Below are 26,704 nucleotides of genomic sequence, written 5' to 3'. Positions count from 1 at the left end.
TGAGATGAATTTCCAGCTTGACCATGGTGCTGCCACTATATACACATGTAAGTATTATATATATGCACAGCAGCAATGTTTAAATGTTTTAGCTGATTAAAATTTCAGGGATTTATTCACAGTTTTTAATATTCAGAGAACATTAGTAGTAAATTAAATGATCTGAAACACTCACATTTTCACTAGTCTTAACTTGCAACCAGAAATTTTTCCATAAAATTTATGTTTAATCTCAGCTACGGTATTTGGGGACTCAGTGCCATTATTTACACTTATCATCTTAGCCCATTTAAACATGACTAGCATAGAAATGACAGACTTTAATAAATAAATGAAACTGAAAATGCATTGCTTGCATTTTCCCATAAGTGCAAATAGGCAAAGTAGAAGAAAATGAATGACTGAAGTTGTATGTAAAGGGTCACATCACAGCCTCTTCTGAAGGGATGGATTGGAAGCAAAAATAACCATACTTTGATGGAAAGCAGTGTGGCCTAGTAGAAAGAGCACAGGCCTGTGAGTCAGAGGAACTGGGTTCTAATCCCAGCTCCGCTACTTGTCTGCTGTATGGCCTTAGGCAAGTCATTTCAGTTCTCTTTGACTCAGTTTCCTCATCTGTAAAATGGGGATTAAGACTGTGAGCCCCACTCTCCCCCCTTCTAGACTGTAAGCTCGTTGTGGGCAGGGATTGTCTCTCTTCATTGATGAATTGCACTTTCCAAGCGCTTAGTACAGTTCTCCGCACACAGGAAGTGTTCAATAAATGTGACAATGAATGAATGAATGAAAGTGGGGCAGGGCCTGTGTCCAACCCAATTACCTTGTATCTCCCCCAGAACTTAGTACAGTACCTGACACCTAGTATGTGCATAACAAATACCACAATCATTATATTTATTGAGTTCTCTGAGTTTCTCCTTTTTTTCCCCTAAATCCTTTCAGAAAAATCATTCTACAGGCAGTCCCATAGAAATACAACACAATTGATTCCTATAAAAACACTACCATTTTAAGACAAAGTTATGTCATAATCAATTTTCCCAAAGAATAAATGGGGGCATGGTTACTGAATCAAAGTTGGATACCTTATATTTACCAAAATTACTGAGAATTGTGCATTTAATCAATTATAGATGAGACGCATAGCTCTGTTAATGCATCCATTTTGAGACAGAGTGGTTTCACTATAGGGAGCCAACTTTTATTTCATTGTACTTATCTTTCAAAAAAACAACACATGCCCGTCTATAAATCCGAGGAACATAAGCTCAAATTCTTCTTAAAATGTTTAATTTTACCTATCAAAATGAACATAGTATTGTAGATTCACTAACCTAAATGTCTGAACAACAGACCTATGTAGTTCTGCAAATGAAATATCCTGGAATGCTGAATGTATTGATGTTAATTATTTCCACATTGCTGGAGCAGAGAGACTCCAGAACTGTGTGTGTGTTCTCATTTCTCCTAACCCCATCCATCCATCCATCCATCCCCAGACTCTCCCTCTCCTCTCCATCACTGGAAACACCTGACTAACTTTAGGACCAAAAAAAAAAATCCACCAATGTCTAGGGTGACAACACACCCTGCCATGTGGTTTTGGTGGAGCTGAAAGGCATAGGGCTGTTATATCTTGGCCAGGTGACCATACCTGAATGACAACTTGAAACTTTACTCCATTATTTCCCCAGTTTTGCTTCCTGTATTCAGTGACAGATGCAGGACTACTGATGATTGGAAACCTTTCATAAAACAAATTCACCTTCATATGAACAAATATTAATTCAACCTCTTTTCACTTGGCTCCTAATGTTGGCCGATATGGACGCAGGAAGATTAAAATAATTTAGGATAACTAATACAGGGCATAAAACTAGCTTCCGTTCAGCAAAATATTCTATAACCTTTTTCTATCCCCATCCTAAAATTAAGTTGCTTGCTGCAAATGGATAGTGGGTAAGCTATGACATTCCACCTCAGCAGGCCGGCTCCTGACATTAATTTCCAGCTGTTGGCCTTCAAATCTGTTAAGTGTGGGGTTGGCAAATCTGCTCAGAAAAATAACCGCACTTCTTTCCTGCCCCTCTTGGAGAACAGAACAGTCCAGTTTTGATGCTGATGACAGAAAACTAAAATCGAGTTAGGATTTAATTGCCTTGACACATGGGCAGAATTGTGCTCCAGGCAATTGTGAGGTGTACTAGGCAAACCACATCAGAGGAAAAAGTGAAAGAGTCTACATCCATGTGTGGGGGATAGATTAGAAATGCATTTCACTGAAGTGAAGGGGAGGGTGAGGAAAAGTGTGAAAATGACCTGCTTTTCCAAACTGCAGCACAAAAACCAAAATGAAAGGGGTAGACATGCGCTCACATGCAAGAATTACTCAGAAGATCGACAAAGCAGAGCAACTTTTGTCAAGTCACAGCCATCTCACCTTCACGAGGAAGAAGGACACTCCATACGTTCGAAGGGAGCGGGCAAGCTTCACGTATTTCACCTTGGCTTCAATCTCAGTCATTTCTCCACAGTTTTTGTGTTCCTGAAAACAGTTGCCAAGGAATAGTTACTGCAATTACATACCTGTAATTTATTTATTTATGAATGTTCATGTCTGTCTCCTCCTCTAGACTGTAAGCTCGTTGTGGGCAGGGAATGTGTCTGTTCATTGTTATATTGTATTCTCCCAAGCACTCAGTATAGTGCTTGGCACACAGTAAACGCTCAGTAAATATGATTGAATGAATAAATGAATGCAACTTTCATAGCCCAGTCTTGGTTGGTGCAACTAGAGAGATTCACTTTGCCCCTAAGGGAAAATGAAAATATCCCAAACCTCTGAGGGGCAGAGGAAGGTGTAAAAGAAGTGATGTTTGCCCAGCTGCTTGTGCTAGGGAAATATCTTTATTCTTAGTCACAATTCAAGTTGCAACCCCCAGAATCCTTGACATTATGAATAACCGCCATTTGCCATGTCCTTGTTGCACTCATGTTGCTAGCAGCAGTATGGCCCAAAAGTAGTAGATTTCAAAGTATTTTACATGGTGTAAACTGAAAATTCAGAACAGAAAATGAGGGCATGGATCATGTGTATTAACTATTCTACTCTCCCAAACACTTGGTAGAGTGCTCTGCACACAGTCAGCATCCAATATAACTGGTGCACAAATCTACATTTCATTCATTTATTCAACTTTGAGAGTCCTTAAATCACAATCTAACATTAACAGCAGGCAATTCAAAGGTGATCTGAACTAAGGGTAATGTTCCTTGAATTTCCTTTCCCCAGTCCACTGATACTCTTCTTTCAATGCAATTGACAAAATACCTTCTGAAATCCAAAGTATGCATGTCTTTCCATAGGACAACGATAACTGAATAACCTTCAAAAAGTAAGATACCAAATCTGCTAAATGATGAACCGTCAGCTTCTCTACCCTTTAGTTACTGATAGTTTGTTATATAACCAGTGTTCATTAAGGGGGTATAAAGTTACTTAAATATAGCTACCTTTTCTCAGCCTAACATGAAGATGTGACTACTGATTACCTGAAATATTCTCTTTTCAGCTCCTCTTTGCTTGATATATTCTTTGGGGAGGAATTCTTTTAGACTGGAAAATAAAAACAAAAAAGATGCCATTTAACTTCTCTGAGGAAAAATGGAAGGGAAAGAAAGAGTTCTGACAGAACACCTCTGCTACCATGCTGCATTATCCCCTTCTTCCAAGTCTTCATTATTCATCATTGGGGGGTGGACAGTGTTGCTTAGTGGAAAGAGCAAGGGGCTGGAAGTCAGGACACTTGGATTCTATTACCAGCTCTGACTCTGGCTTGCTGCGTGACCTCACAGAAGACCCATAACCTCTCTGTGCCTGTTTCCTCATCTGTCAAATGTCAGTGCAACTTGCCTCTCCCTAACTCAAAGAAATGCTGTGAAGATTAACTGAAGTAAACATGAAAGAGCTTTGAAAAAATTTAAAGTATGAAACAAATACCAAATATAGGATATGCAGTTGGCTGTCCTTCATTTTCAAAGATGATACTACAGATGGTGAAATACTATCCACACTTGTGGATATAAAGATCGATATGTGACCAATACTCCCTTCAGCATTGAATGCATGTAAAGATATTTACCAGTGTTGCTAAAACAGGTTTCATAATACAGGTCCTGTAGTTATTTTCAAAAATTGTCTTTTGGCTTATAGAGCCTCATGAAACATTGGTCAAGAGGAAAGAACATGGGCCTGGGATTCAGAGGACTTGGGTTCTAATCCCATCTTTGCCACTTGCTGCTATACGACCTTGAGCAAGACATTTAACTTCTCTGTGCCTCAGTTCCCTCATCTGTAAACTGGGATTCAATACCTGTTTTTGTTTTTTTATGGCATTTGTTAAATGCTTACTATGTGCCAGGTAATGTATTAAGAAAGTGCTGGGGTAGAATCAAGATAATTGGGCTGGGGTTTTTTTAATAGTATTTCTTAAGTGCTTACTTAACACTGTGAGCCCACTGTTGGGTAGGGACTGTCTCTATATGTTGCCAACTTGTACTTCCCAAGCGCTTAGTACAGTGCTCTGCACACAGGAAGCACTCAATAAATACAATTGATTGATTACTATGTGTCAGGCATTGTACTAAACACTGGGGTAGCTACACAATAAACAAGTTGAACACAGTCACAATATTAATCCCCACTTTACAGATGAGGTAACTAGGGCACAGAGAAGTTAAGTGACTTGCCCAAGGTCACACCACGGACAAGTGGAGGAGCTAGGATTAGAACCCAGGCCCTCTTGACTTCTAGGCCCATGCTCTATACACTAGGCCATGCTGCTTCTCAATCAATCAATCAATCAATCGTATTTATTGAGCGCTTACTATGTGCAGAGTACTGTACTAAGCGCTTGGGAAGTACAAATTGGCAACACATAGAGACAGTCCCTACCCAACAGTGGGCTCACAGTCTAAAAGGGGGAGACAGAGAACAGAACCAAACATACCAACATAATAAAATAAATAGGATAGAAATGTACAAGTAAAATAAATAAATAAATAAATAAATAGAGTAATAAATATGTACAACCATATATACATATATACATATATCTCCCTCCCGCTCTCCCTCCTAGTTAGACCACGTGGGACAGGGACAGTGTTCAACTTGATTAACTTGTATCTACACCAGGGCTTACTACACTGATAGGCAGAGAATAAGCACTTAAACACCACAATTATTATTATAAACCCTCTCGACTGCTGCATGCTAGGCTGGTCTGAGAGCTGCAGTGATTTCCACAACGATCAGTCCACAGTTCCACCCGGCTCTTTGAGCCCGTGCTCTACCCTTGTCTTTAAATCCTTCATTTGGCTCTCCTGGTTTGCATGTGCCCTTTTCAGTTCCCCAATGATCAGCTGCTTTTAGCATCCTACTATCATCCGTTCTTCTCCAATAACCCGCCCAGTGGGTGTGGACCGGGAATGAGACTGTTTATTGTTGTATTGTACCCTCCCAAGTGCTTAGTACAGTGCTCTGCCTACAGTAAGCGCTCAATAAATATGATCGAATGGATGAATGCATGAACTGTGGGTAGTTTTTTTTTTTAGGTATTTTTTAAGTGCTTACTATGTGCCAGGCACTGTTTTCAGTGCCGGGGTAGATACAAGGTAACCAGGTTGGACACAGTCCATGTCCAACATGAGGCTCAGAGTCCTAAACCCCATTTTACAGATGAGGTAACTGAGGCCCAGACAAGTGACTTGCTCAAGGTCACACGGCAGACAAGTGGAGGAGCCAGCATTAGAACCCAGGTCCTTCTGATTCCCAGACCTTTGCTCTAGCCACTAGACTACATTACGAACTATGTTTTGATGTTGGTGAACTGAACTGTTTCAGAACTTCATTGGCAATCTCGTCCAGTTATTTGGTGTTGACTATGATTTGTAGGTGATATTGGGGAAGCTGTTGGAGGACTCACTCTACTGAAGATTGGACAGCATGAACATTGTAGACCTTCACTTTGGGAAGAAGCTTGATATGCTGCCAGATTCTGCCTGCCAATCTGCTGGGAAGCCTCAGAGGTAGACTTTGGGCAGAGGCAAATGGGGAGTTGCATGTCAGCAGTCTTATTCAGACACCAACCAAAGCTGAGAGCTGGGAGGGGTTGGGAAAATTCTGGGAGGAGGGAAAAGGGGAATTCAGAATCTTGCTAAGCCTGCAATCACAGGATGCTAGTCAACTTTGGGTCACCTGCACAAACTGCTAATACACAACACCTAACAAATGCATCCTTGCAACAAGTACCACCCCCACTCCCCAATAAAGACAGAAATGCTGCATCTGCTGATTTCTTTTCCTGATAAAATTAAAACTTCCTCTTTAGCTTCCAATGCTTTGCTTAGATCAGACAATGCAACAAAGTAGTTTCCCATTTGTATATTTTAAAAAGAAAGGAAGGGAAAGCCAAAAAACAATTTCTAATAGGCAGTGGAAGTGTTCTTTTGATTTTTTCCATGAAAATGTATCAACCTGAAACCTTCAAAATCAGGGTGCAGATCATTATTCTTCTGCCAGCCAGCAATGCAGCAGTTCCAGCTCAGTTGTTGTTTTGATTATCAACCTTAGCTATCCGAGCTCATAAGCGGCTGGGACCCACATCCAGCTGAAATCTGTCAGCTTGGATGACAAGCCTTGCCTTAAAAAACGTCAGGCTGTCAAATCCAAATGGGTTTTTCCTTCTAACTAAAGAATGATCTGTGGTAAAGTTCCCTATTCTCTTTCTCTATTTCCTTTCTGGATTTCCTCTAATTTACCAAAATGACAGAGGTTTCAAATTCAAATATTTATCACATTCTTCAAGAACTTTGTTAAAATTTTCCCCTTTTTCAAAGGACCCAAGGAGTCTTTACGTGTGTGTGTGTGTGTGTGTGTGTGTGTGTGTGTATTGTACATATATAAAACATTTATATATACTTTTATATATGAATACACAAAATGAATGCATATCAACTATACATATATACAATAAAAATATTTACTATAAAGTATTTGCAACTTATGGAGACAAAACTCCCCAAGGAAATCTGGAGTTTATGATTTTGCCACTCCATTCTTAATTCACCCTACCAAGTGACTACATACTGCAGCACCTGTAGTCACTGACTCTCCCTAATTTCAAGACTTGAACTTGGTTATAACCGCCACAATAATGGTCAAGTAGACTTCTTTACAAGTAGATAAACTAGGGTATATAACACACCTTGAATCTAAAAAAGGCAGACACTAGGTTTTATACAAAAGGAGGGCATGTGTTTCCAAAGCAGCCTTTGATTGGATTCTGACCTTAGTTTAACCACCACTGCCTGCCCCCAAAGAGGACTAGTGAAAATCTTCTAATAAATAAATAGAATTAGGATTATGGAATTAAAGTGCTTACTATTTGCTGAGCGCCACACTAAGTGCTACATGTTCCCTGTTCCACAAGGGGTTCATAATCTAAACAGTAGGGAGAATATCTTTTTTTAAGGAAAGGAAAACTGAAGCCCAGAGAAGTTAAGTGACTTGTCTAAAATCACAAAGCAGAGCTGGGACTATAACCTGGGTCTCTGGACATCCAGAACCATGTACTTTCCACTAGGCCTTGCTTCATCTGATTACTTCTGTTAGTTGGTTAGATGATTCCAAGTCCTGATTTTTTTTAAAAAATGAGCTATATCCTGAGCTATTAAGGAGTAAAGGCAGCTAGAGTTGAAAGCAGGCACAAACTAGGATGGGATATTACAAATGGAACTGTGGCAAGGCTAGTGCACTGATTAAAGACATAGAATAGCTATGCCTCTGTCCCAAAAAAGCTTAAAACAGGCAGTTATCACACCCCTTCTTATATCATATCTAAGCAGATCCTGGAAATGCACAGATAAGCTCCCTCCCCGGGCAAAAAATGTTCAAGCATTTAACAAGGAACAAAGAAAAAAAATGGGTCAGTGGTGGAATGGTTCAGTGGAGTTTTCCTTCCTAACTCAGCGGTGTGACTAAGAGTCATCCAAGAGGCAGGTATCTGCCCTGCTCAGGGAAGACACAAAACAGTGGAAATAATCCTACTGATGATGATGGCGAAAAAGGTGGCAAATCAGCAGTCAGCTGACCTCTCCCCCCAGAGACAAGGAATCAATCAATGGTATTTATTAAGCACATACCACGTGCAGAGCACTGTACTACATGCTTGGGAAACTGCAATACAACAGAGTTGGCTGACGTGTTCCCTCAATAAATTCGATTGATGAAATAAATACGATTGATTGACTAAGGATGCTTGTGTTTTGGAGACCTACAGGAATCCCCACTTACAAAGCTGATCTGAAGTTAATCCTTGGCATTAGCTGCATGATGCCAGAGGGCACGAAGATGGCATGGGAGGTTCTATCCAACAGCTGCCAAGAAAAACAGTGCAGTCTCAGGTGTCTGAGACCAGCCAAGGATATGGGATGTGGGAGGGCAGCATCGTCAGCAGGTTAGGAACCAATCCTCCTCTATAGATGCTGGGTGAAAAGCGCAAGGAGAATAGAGCAAATCTCCAAGAAATCTGCCACAAGCTCCTCCCCAACAGAGCCACATTTAAATCTCTACATTCCACCAACCCCAACTCCATTATCAAAAAATATCTGTACCCCAACTACTCAAACTGAACAGGTTTTAAACGCTACTGAAGAGGAAAAGTACAATGCAGCAGAAACAAGGAAGAAAACTGATTTCAGATGCTCTCTTGTGTTGAAAGCCCTGCTTTGGGCAGAAACTTCTCCCCCAAGTTCATACAGAAATGTTTCAATGCTGGGTTTCCAGTTCTTCACATGAGGCAGATTTTTTTTTTAATTGACTGTTATTACTGTAAGCCCCGCCAGGTCTTTAGGAGACTGAGTGAAGGTTGGAAGTTTTACTGGTATCTTACCTCATCAAATTCCAACCCTTGAATCAAAATCAAAGCAGTGGCCCAGCCGTGCCTGTCAACTTGCTTGTGATAATGAAGGATTTTCCCCAAGAAGATGACAGCTAATGGCCTGGGCTATAGGTCTGGCTTCCGCAATCTTCCAAGAGTTCGATTTTTCTTGACTATATAACACTTCATCTTGCAACCCCACCTCCAATTGTTCTGTCTGGAAATGAACTATCCATTCATCTTCAGAGGCAGTCCTGAGACTTATCGTTCATTCTAAGCAGTGTGATGTAGTGGAAAGAACACAGGTCTTGGTGTTGGAGGATCTGGATTCTAATACCACCTCTGCCACTTGTCTGCTGTGTGACCTTGGGCAAGTCACTTCATTTCTCTGTGCCTCAGTTTCTTTGTATGTAAAATGGGGATTTAATCTTCCCCCTCCTTCCTCTCCATCCCCCCGCCTTACCTCCTTCCCTTCCCCACAGCACCTGTATATATGTATATATGTTTGCCCATATTTATTACTCTATTTATTTTACTTGTACATATTTATTCTATTTTATTTTGTTAATATGTTTTGTTTTGTTCTCTGTCTCCCCCTTCTAGACTGTGAACCCACTGTTGGGTAGGGACCATGTCTATATGTTGCCAACTTGTACTTCCCAAGCACTTAGTACAGTGCTCTGCACACAGTAAGTGCTCAATAAATATGACTGATTGATTGATTGATTAGACTGTGAGCTCCCTGGGGAACAGGGACTATATCCAACCTGATTATCTTGTATCTTCTCTAGCACTTAGTGTTTGATACATAAGTGCTTAATAATCACCACTATATTATAAGCTTCTTTTCTTATAACTCTATAACTCCCTGCTTCATTTTAGCTCTACAAATCAAAAATAAAATTATTCATAAATTTAGAGGTCTAGTGACCCAAGAATTTTCACTTACCCTGTCACCAACTAACCTCTCAAATGCCATGCACTGACTGATGTATCTAAAAGGGTGAGCTGCCCATTTTCCCAAACAAGAGCAAAGATTTCCAAAATGGCTACATTAACTGAAGTGGTAATGAAATGCAGAAGCTATTTTACAGTAGGAAACAGGAGTATTTTTGTGTTGCTTCACAGACCGTTGGAGAAGGTCAAGAAGGAAGCAAGGTGGTGAAGGGGAAGGGCAGGAACACATGCTGAGCCCTCAGAGGCAGTTAGGTATGAGTGCAGTATAACCTCTACACTTCATTCTGGATTTCCGCTAGTGTGACAGCTGCACCTATATCCTGCACAACATTGGATCCAGGGACTACACAATCAAATGTATTAATCAGTGGGATTTATTAAGCACTTCCTGTGTCTCAAACACTGTACAAAGTGCTTGGAAGAAAATAAAATAATTGGATACAAAGGCCAGAATGAAAAGGAATCTAAGATGGTGGCTATTGATTCAGGGTGGTAGCACCAACTTGGAAGACTGGCCTGCTGGAAGGAGCACAGGACTGGGAGTGAGAGGATCTAGGTTAAAATTTGGTCTCCGCATTTGTCTGCTGGGTGACTTTGAGCACGTCACTTCACTTCTCTGGGCCTCAGTTCCCTCATCTGCAAAATGAGGATTCAATGCCTGTTCTCCCTCCTACTTAGTGTTCACACTGTGGGGCCCTTTATCTTGTATCTGCTCCAGCGCTTAGTACATTATTTGACATAAGGGCTTAATACCACAATTATTATTATTATTATTAATTATTATTATTATTATTATTATTATTATTAGAAGACGAATCTGGAAAGGGATATTGGTGATCATGACAAGGCTAGATCAGTCAATCGGAAGTACTGACAGAACACTGTACAGAGCACTGCACAAAGCACTTTGGAGGGTACAATAGAAAAAAATAGACATGATCCCTGAACTTTAAGAGTTTACAATTTATCCTAGACAAACTAAAATAATTCTAGGGAAACCAGACAGAACAGTGTGCCAGCTTCTGGCAAGCAAGCTGAAAGCGACTGTCTTTTCTTTTACTGATCAGAGATGAGTGAAAAGTTATGAAAGTCTCCTCTGTGTAGAAAAGTGAAACCTTGTTGAAGATCAAAACTGAAATGTGTCATTTTAAAAGCCATCTACCAGATATGCACCTTAATTCTGAAACTACAACCTGATTTTTAAATCATAGACTGCCCAAAAAAAGCAGGTTGTTTTCAATGAACGGGACACAATCACATATAAAAACAGCTGTATCCCTAGAAAATTTTCAATGGCCAATAATTCTAGAGACCCAACCTAGTTCTGCTAGCTAAATGGCATGAAAGTCTCACTACATTAAACGTAAATTAATGAAGCTTACACAGCTCTCCTGCACAGATTCATAATTTACCTATATTAATATCTGTCTCTCCCCACCCTTAGAATGTTAACTTCTTTGTGGGCAGGGAACATATGTGCTTAATAAATACAATTGTTGGGCTGACTAAAAGGCAATGCCTGTCACCGGAAAGAGACCGGGCTTTGGAGTCAGAGGTCATGGGTTCAAATCCCAGCTCCCCCACTTGTCAGCTGTGTGACTTTGGGCAAGTCACTTAACTTCTCTGTGCCTCAGTTACCTCATCAGCAAAATGGGGGATTGTCCCCCCGTGGGATAATCTGATCACCTTGTAACCTCCCCAGCACCTAAAACAGTGCTTTGCACATAGTAAGCACTTAATAAATGCTATCATTATTATTATTATTATTATTACTATGGATAACCAATATTCAGAACTCCATATGAATGCCAAATGAAAAGTCCTCATTACCCACACAGCATTGTGTCTAATTAAAAAATAAATTAAATTCCTCAGGAAAAAACCCACGAGACAACAATCCACTTGTTTTAATATGAAACTTGGGTTGAAGTACATATTTCACTAGAGGGGACTCTAATATTGCATTTTAGAAATGAAAAACTTTACAAATAAGATAGCAAATTTGCAAGCTAAGATTTTTCAATTGAAGAAAAATAAGACATTTAATTGTCATATAATTCTCCTTGAGGTAATGCATTTCTCAGTATTTCCAACGCAAAGAAAAACTACCAAGGATTCATCTCAATGTTATACCACATTTCACCCTCTGTAAAGGCTTAGGCCACAAACACAATAGAAATTGGATTCAGCTACAATAAACTGTGGACCCATGTCTTTCCAGAAGGCTTTTACAATTCAATTCTTAAACATTCTGGGATTTTAAACAAAAGCCACATGAATTGGATTTACCATGAATTGCAGAAGTACTACCCCAGTCTGGTCAACCTGAAAGAAGACCATGGACTCTACTATCTAGGTCTGGTCAGGGCAAGAAGGGTTATTCTCTTCAGGGAATAATGATGATTGCAGGGAAATGATGCACAACTCTGCAATGGCATCATCCTGCCCTATAAGACCCCCCCCGCCCAACCACAATAACCAAGGGTATGGATTAATTATAATAATTATAATAATGGTACTTGTTAGGCACTTATTATGTTCCAAGCACTTTTCTAAGTGCTGAGGTAGATACATGTTAATCAGGTTAGATGCAGTCCCTGTCCCCTATGGGGCTTACATTCCTAAATCCCCATTTTTTACAGATGAGGGAACTGAGTCCCAGAGAAGTAAAGTGACTTACCCAAGGTCACACAGCAGACAAGTGGGATTAGAACCCAGACCCTTCTGGCTCCCAGGCCCATTCCCTATTCACCAAACCACACTGCTTTTCAGGGAATACAGGGCAAAGCATCTTTGAATTCTACCTTCACATGGCTAAAATCCACCCTTTCCCCTCCAACAAAACTGCTACCATGTTAATACAATCACTCATCCTATCCCACCTGGATTATTGCATCAGCCTCCTTGCTGATCTCCCAGACTCCTGTCTCTCCCCACTCCAGTCTAAATTCCACTCTGCTGCCTGGATCGTTTTTCTACAAAAATGTTCAGGACGTTACCCTGATCCCCCCAAAACTCCAGTGGTTGCCCATCCACCTCCACATCACACATAAACTCCTCACCATTGGCTTTAAAGCACTCCACCACGTTGCCCCCTCCTACCTCACCTTGCTACTCTCCTCCCACAGCCCATGACCTGCCTCTCGCTTGGAATGCCTACCCTTCTCAAATCCAACAGACTGTTACTTTCTCCCCCGCCTTCAAAATCTTATTGAAGGGACACTGATAAGAGGCATACCAAGAGCCTTTTCAGACTAAGCCCCAGCCTTCCACTTCTCAAACTCCTTCTGCATCATCCTGACTTGCTCCCTTTTTTCTTCCCCACTCCCAAGCCTACACTTACGTACATATCTGCAATTTATTTATATTGATGTCTGTCTTCCCCACTGTAGACTGTGAGTTCACTGTGGGCAGGGAATGTGTCTGTTTATTGCTGCACTGTATTCTCCCAAACCCTTAGTACAGTGCTTTGCATACAGTAAGCACTCAATAAATGCGACTGAATGAATGCTCCTTGAGGGCAGGGTTCATGCCTCCTTTATATAAGTGCTTTTGAACATATTGCTATTTACACCACCAGCACTCAATAAATGCCACTGACTGATACAGTCTTCTCATCATTGCTTTGGGAAGGAAATAATAATAATAATGATGATGATATTTGTTAAGTGCTTACTATGTGCCAAGCACTGTTCTAAGTGTTGGGGTAAATACAGGGTAATCAGGTTGTCCCACATGGGGTTCACACTTTTAGTCCCCATTTTACAGATGAGATAACTGAGGCACAGAGAAGTTAAGTGACTTGCCCAAGGTCACACAGCAGACAAGTGGGATGCGGGATTAGAACCCATGTCCTCTAACTCCCAGGCCTGTGTTCTTCCCACTAAGCCACGTTGTTTCTCTACTAAGCCACGCTGCTTCATGAGTGCATAGTTTTGGTGTTGAAGAGAAATGAATGGGTCTTGGATTCCCTACTTCACTTAAAAGACAACTGGGGTTTACAATAGTGAACAGCAATCAGGAAAACATTTCATTTTTCTGTTAATAAATCATTTTCTCAGTCTATTCCTCTATTTATAAATCACCTCTCCTCTTATTCATTGCCAATTCTTCATCATTGTGACAGCCACCTGGAGATAAAATCTTTATTTCTCAGGGGTATAATTAGTCCATGACTTTTATTATCCTCCTAGAGTCATAATCCTTGGGCTCATTACATCAAACATTTCCACAGCAGACAACTATGATAGAAAAACAGGACAAGAAGATGTCCAAGAAGTTGAACACACACACACACACACACACACACACACACACTTTCTCTCCCCTCCCTCCCTAGTCCCCTCTAACTCCCCCGCCCTACACAAACACACATGCACAAGCACACAGGCTCTCTCTCTCTCTCTCTCTCTCTCTCACTCTCTCTTCCCCCCCACCCCACCCCCACCTCCTTCCTGCACCATCCCATTCATGGATTTCAATTAGGAAGTTAAAGAACTGGGGTCTAAATGCAGCAGCGGTTTGGATAAAATTGAATTATCCATAAAGGAACTATTGAGAGTCTGAAACAACAGAACCTTTTAGAAGGCCATTCAAAATTAATTCTGAAAAGCAAGATCACAGTGGAGTAAAGTCTACTGCAAATCACCATTTTGAATTCTTCCTCTGAGATTCACTTATCGAAGAAGAGGGCTTGCCATGATTGCTTAGATTACACAATGTTCCAGGACAGACAAGAGGCAAACAGCAACGTGGTCTGGAGGATAGAGCATGGGCCTGACAATCAGAAGGACCTGGATTCTAATCCTGGCTCTGCCACTTCTCTGCTGTGTGACCTTGGGTAAGTCACTTCACTTCTCTGTGCCTCAGTTACCCCATCTGTAAAATGGGGATTAAAACTGCGAGCCCTGTGTGGGACATGGGCCTTGACCAACCTGATTTGCTTTCATCTACCCCAGCACTTAACACAGTGTCTGGCGCAGAGTAAGTACTTTACAAATACCATAAAAAACTCCAAAAAACAAAGTTGCGGTGGCAAAAAGCGACTATATTTTCCATGTGTCAGATGATATCAAAGGTTTCAACTTCCTAGTCAGGGAACAGAATGACAAGCAAGAAGGAAAAACAGACGCAAATCAGCAAGAGGGAGAAATGTACTTGGTGCTTCTTGGTCGAAAGAACTTCCTTAGCTCTAAGAGTACATGGTATAGGAACTGAGATACAAATTCCATTGGACTGTGAAAGATAAGCTCTTGCCTTTGAGAGAAACGAAGCCAAAATGAAATTGGAATCACAAAACTGACCCCTGAAAATCTAATCAAGTGACAGTTTGCTCAATATGCCTCAATCTTGTCTACCTCACCACTGACCCCTTTCCCACGTCCTCCCTCTAGCCCAGAACTCCCTCCCCCTCCATATATGCCACACCTTCAAAGCGTTATTAAGGTCCATATGTCCTCCAAGTGGCCTTTCCTGATTAAACCCTCTTTTCCCAGGCTCCCTCTTTCTTCTGCATCATCTGGGCACTTTATATTCATCTGACCCTCAGCTCCACAGCACTTATGGACATCTCGATAAATTATATATTATGAATATATTATCTTATATTATATTATATATATATATATATATATATATATATATATATATATCCCCTTCTAGACCATAAGCTCATTGTGGGCAGGGAAAGTGTCTACCAACTCTGATGTATTGTACTCTCTCACACACTTAGTACAATGCCCTGCACAGAGTAAGCATTAAGCATTCAATAAATACCATCATTTGGTCATACACTTATTAACAGTAAAGTCCCTAACATATGTATGAAGTGCAGGCTTCATCCTTCTATTGCTTCAGAAGAACCGCTCAAAGGGGAAGAACAAAGAAAAACCATTTACTCTAAAAATCCAGGCTTGTGCTTATGCTCCACATGAGGTCCGAACTGGATTTGAGCTTGAAATCCCCCAAACTCACAAGCTTTCTCAAAGGAGACCGGATGGGAGCCATTGAGGATGTCATCTCGAGCCTACAAAGCAAGAAAAGTCAAAAGGGATACGTTCTTCTCAATTTAACATCCTCTATTTAGCAGAGATTATAACAGATTTCTGGTATGTTAGCACACGATGCCTTTTTGCGGAATAATATGTAAAACAACACTATGTTCATTTCTACAACTAGTTTAAGGTACTTTATTATTGGTACATACTAAAATTGCTATTAGATCATATAACTACACATTATGGATTTTTTTAAATCACTTTTCAATATTGTGCCAGTCAATACTTTGAATCTTGGGAACAAACTGTTGCACCTTAAATGATTCCCTACCATTTAGCTTGTTTAGCTTTCCCTTGCTTAAAATTCTATCACCATGGAATCCATTAAGAGTCCTAACTCAGGTACAGCAATGAATAGATTGGGACAAAGGCAGCTAACATGGTAAAAGGGGGGGGTACGGGGGTGTGTGGTGGGTGGGTGGGTGTGTGTGTGTGTGTGTGTGTGTGTGTGTGTGTGTGTGTTGTGGGGGGAGGAGGGATGTGTGTGCAGGTCTATCAGTCCCCTTATCTCTCTCTCTGTCTCTCCATGGAACCATGGAAAACAGGTTCGGCTTTTATGAAGTTTAAAATAGATCAAATTACCTTTTGCCTCAAAGCTACAACTTTTCATGAATCCAAGTTGGAGATAGGAATATTCTGGGTTCTGATACAGACCTGGACGTAGAGCAGGTTTAGCTGGACTGGGTCTCTTGAGTCAACATTCTGATCCGAATAAAAGAATTTCCGTCTCAGCAGCAGCGTTTCATTTTCATCCACACCTTGCTCTCTGAATGTCCGACTGTGATCTAGCCAGTTTACTGGAATGAAAACCAAACTAGGTTAATGCTCAATATTTCCACTGCCTGGATCTGTCAGGGGATTTACTCAAATTCAAAAAAGGAAAGATCTACACAGATACCAACATTCAGATAATCTTAATATATCAGAGCACAAAAGGAAGAATTGAAGGTGACTGAAAGGGGGAATTTATCTGGACAAGATGCAAATTACATCACTCCTGGGATTAATTGAAGCCAATGCGATTCATTAGTTTACAATACAATAAATAATTCTGGTTTCACTCATCTGTGCCAAGACCACCAGGCTAGGTCTCCAAGAACTTGGCCAGATGGTTTATGTTTCTATGGAAATAACTCAGATGGCCGAAACCCCCCACATGTAATGTGCTACCCTTGTTCCTGAGGAGATCAAAACAGAGAGTAATATGAAGAGGCTGAGAAGATCAAAACATAACAAAAAAGAAAGCGACAGAAGAGAAGAGGGTAGAAAATAAAACTTAGAAGAAGGATGGAAAGAAAACCTGGATTGGAGAAGTAACAGCAACATTTATTGAGCACTTGCTGTGTTCAGATAACTGTACTAAGCACTCGGAAGCACACACTAATCAATCAATAAATCAATAAATAGTATTTATATATGTCTTTTATGGTATCTGTTAAGAGTTTACTATGTCCCAAGCAGTGTTTTAAGCACTGGGGGTAGATACAAGCTAATAAGGTTGAGCATAGTCCCTATCCCATGTGGAGCTCACAGTCTAAATCTCTATTTTACAGATGAGTAACTGATGCACAGAGAAGTTAAGTGGCTTGCTCGAGGTCACAAAGCAGACAATCAGTGGAACTGGGATTAGAAACCCAGGTCTTCTGGCACCCAATCCTATGCTCTTTGCACTAGGCCATGCAGCTTAGATTGCTTTAATAGCTTCTATTTTTTTATTGAGCGCTTACTCTGTGCAAAACACTCTACAAAGCTCTTGGGAGAGTACAGTATAACAGAGTTGGTAGACATGTACCCCTGTCAACAATGAATTTACAGTCTAGCGGGGAGACAGACACATTGAGGGGCGGAGGGTGGGCTGAATACCAAATAACCAAATGGAACAGATCCAAGAGCACAGACAATGCAGAAGGGAGAGGAATTTGGAAAAAGAGGGCTTAAGCAGGGAAGGGCTCTTGAAGGAGATGCAACCTTAATAAGATTTTGAAGCTGGGGAAAGCAATGATCTGGCGATTAAATACATATAGGGGGAGGAGTTCCAGGCCAGAGGGAGGATGTGGGAAAAGGATTGGGGGTGACAGAGACAAGATCTGGGCACAGTGAGCAAGCTGGCGCCAAAGGAGCAAAGTGTGTGAAAAGGCTGGAGTGGGAGATCAGCGAGGAAATGTAGGAGGAGGAAAGCTGATTTAGTGGTTTAAAGTAAGGAGTTTCTCATTGATGTAAATGTGGATACGAAATCATTAGAGATTCTTGAGGAGTGGGGAGATATGGACTGACCTGGTCTTTAGAAAAATGATCCAGGCAGCAGAGGGAAGTATGGGCTGGAGTGGGGAAATATGGGAGGCACGGAGGTCAATGAGGAGGCAGATGCAGTTGTCAAGGTGGGATAGGATAACTGAAGCAGCGTAGCCTAATGGATAGACCACAGGTCTTGAAGTCTGAAGGACCTGAGTTCTAAATCCAGCTCTGACACTTGTCTGGTGTGGGACCTTGGGCAAGTTACTTAACTTCTCTTTGCCTCAGTTACCTCATCGGTAAAATGTGCATTAAGACTGTGAGCCCCATGTGGGACTCAATGTCCAATCTGATTACTTTGCAGCACTTAGCACAGTTCGTGACACACAGTAAGTTTTTAACAAATACTGTTAAAAAAAGTGCTTGGATCGACAGAGTAGCAGTTTGGAGGTAGAGGACAGGGTAGATTTTAGTGATGACGTGAAGGCAGAATTGACAAGATTTGGAGACATTAAATAGTTGGTTACATGGGAGAGATGAGTCTTTTAGAGTTGGTAGACTACTAATCATTCATTAAAATGTATTTATTGAGCGCTCACTGTGTGCAGTGCACTGTACTAAGGACTTGGAAAGTGCAAGCAGAAAGTACAAACTAGTGGAAAAAGCACAGGCCTTGGGAGTCAGAAAGACCTGGTTCCAATCCTGGCTTCGCCACATGTCTGCTGTGTGACTGTGGGCAAGTCACTTAACTTCTCTGAACCTCGGTTACCACATCTGTAAAATGGGGATAAGATTGTGAGCCCTATGTGGTACAGGGACTGTATCAAACCTTAGTACGTACCCCATTGCTGAGTAAAATGCCTGACACATAGTTAGCGCTTAACAAATACCATAAAATGAAAAAAAGCAAAAAATACCTCCCCCTCAAAAAAACCAAAAAACTTACTACCTCAGCATATTCAACTGGCCACTGCTCTCCCAAACTCCAAAGCCCTTCTGAAATCACTACTCCTCCTGGAAGCCGTCCCTGAATCATCTCTAATCATCCTATTTTATACCCCAACTCCTGCTTGAGGCCGTCTGCATCATCTAAGATTTTTTGTATTCAGAGCCCCTGACACTTATGTAAGCATCTGAAGTATTACAACTTCTAGACTGTGAGCCCATTGTTGGGTAGGGACCGTCTCTATGTTGCCAACTTGTACTTCCCAAGTGCTTAGTACAGTGCTCTGCACATAGTAAGCGCTCAATAAATACGATTGAATGAATGAACTACTTCCTCCTATCTATAATTTATTGATGTGTCTGATTCCACACTAGATTGTAAGCTACTTGTGGACAAGGATCATGTACACTCATAACTATTGCACTCTCCCCAAACACTGAGTACAGAGATCTGCATATAACAGTGCCTTCAAAGCCTTATTGAAGGCACATCTCCAAGAGGCCTTCACAGATTAAGCCCCACTCTTCCTCATCTCCCTCCCACTCCCTTCTGTGTCACCCTGACTTGCTCCCTTTGTTCTTCCCGCCTCCCAGCCCTGCAGCACTTATGTTCATCCCCCCTCCCAGCCCTATAGCACTTATGTACATATCTGTAATTTTATTTTTTTGTATTGATGTCTGTCTCCCCGACTCTACACTGTAAACTTGTTGGGGCAGGGGATGTCACTGTTTATTGTTGTATTGTATTTTCCCAAGTGCTTAGTATAGTGCTCTGCACACAGTTAGAGCTCAATAAATACAACTGAGTGTATGAATGAAGAATAAACAGTTAATAAATGCAACTGATTGATAGCAGTTATTTTCTATTAGATGGCCCCAATTTCAAGGGAAGCAGCAACATGATCTTTTTTCCAGGAGTGAATCGGACCAACTCTCTTCTTGCCTACAAATCTTGCAGAGAGAGAGAAAAAGAGAGAGAGAGTGAATGAATGTACTCACAGTCATCATCAGTGTGCAGCTTGGCTTTCAGCTTCTCCATTTTTCGTTCATCCCTTAGTAACGTTCTGTCTTTCTTCAGTGTGCCTGTTCCTTCTTCTTTCTTTTCTTCAATGATTTCTTGGATTAACGAGTACTCTTCATAATTGGTTATCCCTAAGGATTACACACAGAGCATTTTCAGAAATAAACTGTGGTCAACTCCTGCCCTTGAGTTTAGAACGTCTAGGGACTCCATCAAAAGTCACAGAGACTGCAATCGCAATAGTAGTGCTATTTCTCCTGTCAAGAAATAACTCCAGAAAACTGGTTTCAATGCTTCCCACCAACTCTACTTTGGTATCTTGCCTCTTTGTCTGTACTCTATGCTCCTTCAAAGCAAACATTCTCCCTGTCAATGGCTTTCTCCTCTCCTCCATCTGGCCTCTTGCTAAAGCCCTCCCCAACTTCTTGCAACCCCTTTCTCTTTAATCTCTCAGTCCATAACTCTCCCCCACCTTTAAAATCCCCCTGAAATCCCACCTCATCTAGGAAGCATCCTGGATTGATTTTCTTCTCCTCAGGTAATACCCATCCATATATCCCTTAGCACTGAAGCAGACACGGGCACTTGGATAACTTTATACACATGTGTGTATATACTCTATGTCTGTAAATAGTGCTGTGTCCATCTCCCCTAAACAGTGAATTTTTTGAGAGAAAGGACTGTGTCTTTTACCCCCACTGGACTCTTCCTAACACTTAATTTAGTGCTTTACATACCATAGGTTTTAAATTGATACTTTTGATGACAGTGGCACCTCATTTAGGACATAAACAACACTGCTTGGTTATCTCACACTCAGGTGCCCCTTCCAGTATTAAGGTTAGGAGGCATTCAGGCACTTTAGCTTCCCAGTCTCGAAATGAGATCAATCCTAATCTCTTAGGTCAATTAATAGTGGCTAGCAGGACTCCTTGAAGGCCGAAGGGATTGAAGACAGAAGACAAGTGGAGACCTGTACAAGCCTACCGATGCAGGGTAGTGGCACTGTAGGATTGGACATGAGCTCCGGGCTCTCTTCTGCTGCCCATTCAGACTTTCGGGCATGGAGACATCCTCTAAAATGTGGAGCAATCCCCAACCACAGCACGTGATGTACACTGCATTCAGCAGAAACCCATTAATTATTACTACAACTCTGCAAAAATGGAGCTCCTTTGTGTACCAGAAAGATGTACAATTCCATCTAAGTTTGATTTTGATTTCACTCATCCTATCCAGACTTGAGATGGGGGGCAGGAGGGCCACAAACTAAGGCTTCTCTGCTAGCTTAGCACAGGTGTTGGCACATACTGTTCTGAACTCTGCTGAACTTCTATAGGAAACGGTCAAGTATAGCTCTCTGGGTAAAACCTGATGAAGCAGAGAGACGATGCAGAGTAATAATAGTAATCATAATAATAATGGTATTTGTTAAGTGCTTACCATGTGTAAAGCACTGTCCTAAGTGCTGGGGAGGATACAAGGTGATCAGGTTGTCCCACATGGGGCTCACAGTCTTATTCTCCATTATATAGATGAGGTAACTGCGGCCCAGAGAAGTTAAGTGGCTTGCCCAAAGTCACACAGCTGACAATTGGCGGAGCCGGGATTTGAACCCATGACCTCTTACTCTCAAGCCCGTGCTCTTTCCACTGAGTCACGCTGCTTCTCTAAATAGAGGGGTAAGTGTTCTTGGCATACATAGAAGAATCAAATCAGGCCCCCAGGATTGTTTCTCTGGCTCCTGGAATGGGGAATTCCATTTGGTTGCCTCCTATAACATCACAAATCCCTGGTGCTACTCCCCAAGGGAAGGCAGAGCCAGATGAGTAAATGCAGTTTTCCCCAGGCTCTGCTCTGATTCCCAGAACACTTTCTTCCTTACTCTCCCATCCCCTTGATATAGAAAACTTTGGGCCTGTTGTTACTCTTGATCCATTTGACCCTCTCCAAAGAACGGCCCCCTCCTCCAGTCCCAAAAGGCAGTTGCAGCTAGGCTGATCAATAAAATGGAATTTACTGAGCGCCTGTGTGCAGAGCACAGTACAAAGCATTTGATGTTCCAATATCGATTCATTTTCCTTTTGCTTAAAAGCATCTGTCTGGTTCTCAATCACATCTCCCAAAGTTAAAGGAAATCTTCAGGGTTAAAAGACAAACAATATTTCAGTGCTTACAAAGCCAAGTTATAAGGATGCTAGTGATCAAAAAGCTCTAGTTAGCAATATCAAAAGATTAAAGAGCAGATAAATGCAAATGTATTTCTAAATAAGTGAAAAGGAGCTGTGGGTAAGCCTATTGCTGGCTGTAAATCCAGTTCTCCATTTATTCAGCACCATATCTCCACACATTTAAGTCCAAATTATTTCATGAATATATTAAGACAGGTCACCCTGGCCCAAATCCAAGAATGACTACCATCACATACTGAGGCCCAGACAAGGTTCGGACAGATAGAGTCTTACCTATCCTGCTGCAAATGGTAACCAGAAGTTCCCCAACCGTTTTAGAATCATCCACCATCACTGTTTTCACCGCTCCATCAAGCATCCGTATTTTCTGAGGTCTCTGCTTCTTTTTATATTCCAAAATATCCTAGAGCACAAAACATACATTTATAACACATCAGCCATCCCTACATGAAGAGGTACTTTGGAGCAGTTAAAACAGGGTTACCAAGTTTTGCCCCCAAAGTTCACACAAATAAATCCCCTAACCTGTGAAACCATTGGTCTCCAAGCTCTTACTGAACCTTCCATATAACATCCGTCTGACAGAAATAGTCAATAATTACTCTACTAAAGAATAAAAATAATTGACTATTTAATCCTGACAGGTTTTTTTTTAAGTAGCAATTTTCACATCCCAACGCTCTGATGAAATGTTAATGGTGCAAGTGCTTGGCACCAGAGATGCATTGGGGGGCAGGGGTGTGGACTACTGACTTGCAAGCAGCTCCACGGGGCCGCTTGCTGATTTACTGCCAGCCACGAATGCAAACTCCCACGATGCCAGTGTAAGACTTGTGACCTACTGGAAGGTGGTTGACTGCATCAAAAGCTGCTAAACAGGGCTGCCACAGGTGGAAGTGGTTCTCTTGGAACTGAGGCTCAGAGAGGTGAAGTGCCTCGTCCAAGGTCACATAGCAGACCAGGGGCATTGGCAGAACTAGAACCCAAGCCCTCTGACTCCCAAGCCAATGCTCTTTCCACTAGGCCGTGCTGATTCCCGAATTACAGATCCACATCAGATGCTGCATCTTAAAATGAAATTCTCTAAGAGGCTATTAGAGCAACGACACATTAATGTGATTGGGGGGGTATTGCAATGGTAGATAGCCTCCGATTAGCTGTTTTAAGCTACAATGACTGTATGGAGTGAAGGAAGGAAAATCTTATCTTCAATTCTTAATTGACTCGAAAAAGTGGTATATGGTTTCCATGGCAATGAAGAGGTTTGACATGCAATGCCCAAACAAGGATTAAAATCGCTTTGAGGATTAGGGAGTATGCTTTCATAAATCACATTACCATCATTAGTACCTCTTCTTTCGGTTCCTACAGGACGCTGCTTATCTGCAACATTTTCATCATTTGTTGAGCTTTCATTCAACTGTGTTCATTTCAAATTTGTCCACTTCATGCACAAGGAATTGACCACCCATGTGACCAAATGAAAAGAGTACGGGCCTAGGAGTAGGGAACCTGGGTTCAAATCCCACTTCACCTTGCCCAAGGTCTCACAGCAGACAAGTGGCAGAGCTGGGATACTTCGTCCCCCCCAAGTAAAAGAATGCTTGTTTTCATTACATCATCCCGGGGCTGGGGGAAGATATACAGCAACGTGAGATCTGAAAAAACCAGGCCAACCGCATACCCCATTCCGCAACATGTAGTAATCCAGCGTCCTGCCAGCTTCCAACCAGATGCCTTTCCGAGGATCATCATCGGACAGGAACAATCCATAGTCAGAGGCTGAGGAAGGAAAAAACAAAAAAAGAAAGCTATGATACACCATTAGAGAGGAATCAAGCCACTGGGAGATCCTGCTCAAAGATGGAACGGATGGGCACGGGTTCTGTGCTAACTTGGTAAGGGTCTTAGCATAAATCACTGTGATCGCTGAAAAATTTCTGGCTTGGTCTGCAGAGAGCAGGGCCCTCGGAGGATAGCACTAGTGGCACTTTAAACTACGGATGAGCAGCCATGAAAGTGTAGTTATTAAGTTACAAGCAAAAGTTCAAAGAATGCTTTCTAAAAGAATTAGGGAGCAAAGCTACGATCTACATTAACAATTAGTACAGGTAAACAATTTGGTCTTGGAAAGAAAACTTTCATATTCTATGAGTACTTGAGAAGAGGAGAAGTTGATACAGGATGCAAGCCCTCATTAGTATTATTTTTTATCATTATTATATTTCTTAATCCCTTACTCAATGCCAGGCACTGTTCTAAGCACCGAGGTAGATAAAAGTTAATCAGGTCGGACACGGTCTCAGTCCTATATGGGGCTCCCAGATTAAGTAGGACTGTGAAACCACCAGGCTAAGCGGTGACAATACCACCCTTGGTACTTCCACAGCTGTCTAGACCCCCAACTGTTCTATCCCTGGCCCCCGTGACCTCTCAGCAATGGATTCGAGCAGCTGTTCCCTCATGCCATGGAATTATACATCCCTGCTGGTTCACATTATCAAAAATGCTAGGATTCCATAGCACCAGATAACTACCAAAGCTAATAATGCACGGCTGGGACTGGGGCTTTAATTTTCACCGATCTATTGCCCTACGACCCAAATAATCAAACTTCGTTCTATTTGTTGCAGGTCCATTACCTCCTCTAATGTAACCATTCAACACAAAAAGTCAAACGGCTAATGCAAGCAGACTTCACCGCAGAGCCAAAGCCTAAACGTGGCAATTGATCTTTCATTACAACTAAAAATGTATACTGCCAACCTGAAGTGATGAATAAAATGAGGGGTTTAGAGCATCTGGGGGCAGTTAGAGATGAAAGGGTTAAATCCAAGCCTGCAAGTAAAATAGTCCACCCCCTTTCTGCTTCCACTTCAAGTGTTATTTAGAAGAGTGAGTCTCTTCAAGCCACAGGCTACCAAAAATAGAACAAGTGCTTGAGTGAACTTTTGAAGAGTTACTGGGTCACGGTGAACAGCACTGACCCTGCAAGCAAGAAGGTCAACCAGACCGGAAACTCAGGGAAATGGCTACTGGAGATGCCTCCAGGCAACAGTCCTCGTAAGTAGCGTGGCTCAGTGGAAAGAGCACAGGCTTTGGAATCAGAGGTCATGGGTTCGAATCCCGGCTCCGCCACTTGTCAGCTGTGGGAACTTGGGCAAGCTACTTAACTTCTCTGTGCCTCAGTTACCTCATCTGTAAAATGGGATTAAGACTGTGAGCCCCACATGGGATAACCTGATCACCTTGTACCCCCCCAGCGCTTAGAACAGTGCTTTGCACATAGTAAACGCTTAACAAATACCATCATTATCATCATCTAGTTCGAGAGCTTAGTGCTGCTCTCTCTTCCAGGATCCCAATTGGGTATATAAGGGGGTAAGGGGATAGTGCAGGAGCCCCCAGGAGGTAAGAAAGATCTAGGATCTCCAAGAGTGCTGAAGCAGCCTCCTTAAATAACCTTCCTTTGGAGCTGAGGCAGTGGGAAGTGGAATGGAAGAGAGGATTGGGCAATTCAATTTTGGAGCAGGTGGGTGGATAGTACAGTTTTATTTTCATACTCAATCTGTAGCTAGGGTTTCATGTAAATGTATTTTATTCCTTAAGACGAAAGGATAAAATGATCTTTTAGGGTAAAGTTCTTTATTACCCAGACACAGCTCCTGTTCTGAAGATGCTTGGGCTTCATCAGTCAGTCAATCAGTGATATTTACTGGGCGCTTTCTATGTGTAGAGCACTATACTAAGCACTTGGGAGAGTACCATACAAAAGAGTTGGCAGGCATCTTCCCTGGCCACAATGAGCTTACAATCTAGAGGGGGAAAAAGACACTAATATGAATAATGGTAATATAAAAAGATATGTAGATAAGAGCTGTGGGGTTGAGGATGGGATGACTATCAATGCCCAAAGATCACAGATTCAAGTGCACAGATGATGGAAAAGGGAAAGGGAACAGAGGAAATCAGGGAATGCCTTTCGAAGAGTTGTGAACTTAATAATACTTGGAAGGTGGGGAGGGTGGTGGTCTGGGGTATATAGATGGGACGAGAGTTACGGGACATAGGAAGAACGTGAGAAAGGGGTTGGCAGTGAGATAGACGAGATCAGGGCACAGCAAGTAAGCTGACCCTAGAGGAGCAGAGTGTGTGGGCTGGGTTGGAGTAAGAGAACAGTGAGGTGAGGTAGAATGGGACAAGATGATAGAGTGCTTAAAAGCCAATGGTAAGGTGTATCTGTTTGATGCGTAGGTGGATGGGCAGCCAATGGATGTTCTTGAGGAGTGGGAAAACATGGATTAACACTTTTTTTTCTTAATAAAAATGATCTGTGCAGCAGAGTGAAGTATGGACTGGAAT

General features: G+C 41.8%; 1 protein-coding gene across 2 annotated transcripts in view; it reads right to left on the bottom strand.

Annotated features, from left to right (window-relative positions):
* Positions 1-26,704, bottom strand: part of TLN2 (talin 2) — a 664,294-nt gene that overhangs the window by 193,097 nt on the left and 444,493 nt on the right. For both annotated transcript variants that reach the window (XM_038746479.1, XM_038746480.1), the window contains 7 exons: positions 24,027-24,124; positions 22,616-22,745; positions 20,129-20,281; positions 16,607-16,749; positions 15,794-15,921; positions 3,553-3,616; positions 2,441-2,545 (listed from right to left, as the gene is read on the bottom strand). In XM_038746479.1, coding sequence (XP_038602407.1) covers positions 2,441-2,545; positions 3,553-3,616; positions 15,794-15,921; positions 16,607-16,749; positions 20,129-20,281; positions 22,616-22,745; positions 24,027-24,124 — 821 coding nt within the window. The remainder of the gene's footprint in view (positions 1-2,440; positions 2,546-3,552; positions 3,617-15,793; positions 15,922-16,606; positions 16,750-20,128; positions 20,282-22,615; positions 22,746-24,026; positions 24,125-26,704) is intronic.

The sequence above is a fragment of the Tachyglossus aculeatus genome, chromosome 5 (genome assembly GCF_015852505.1).
Source record: "Tachyglossus aculeatus isolate mTacAcu1 chromosome 5, mTacAcu1.pri, whole genome shotgun sequence".
Classification (NCBI taxonomy): Eukaryota; Metazoa; Chordata; class Mammalia; order Monotremata; family Tachyglossidae; genus Tachyglossus; species Tachyglossus aculeatus.
Note: the sequence above shows the minus strand (reverse complement) of the source record. Positions and strands in the feature narration are given on the sequence as shown.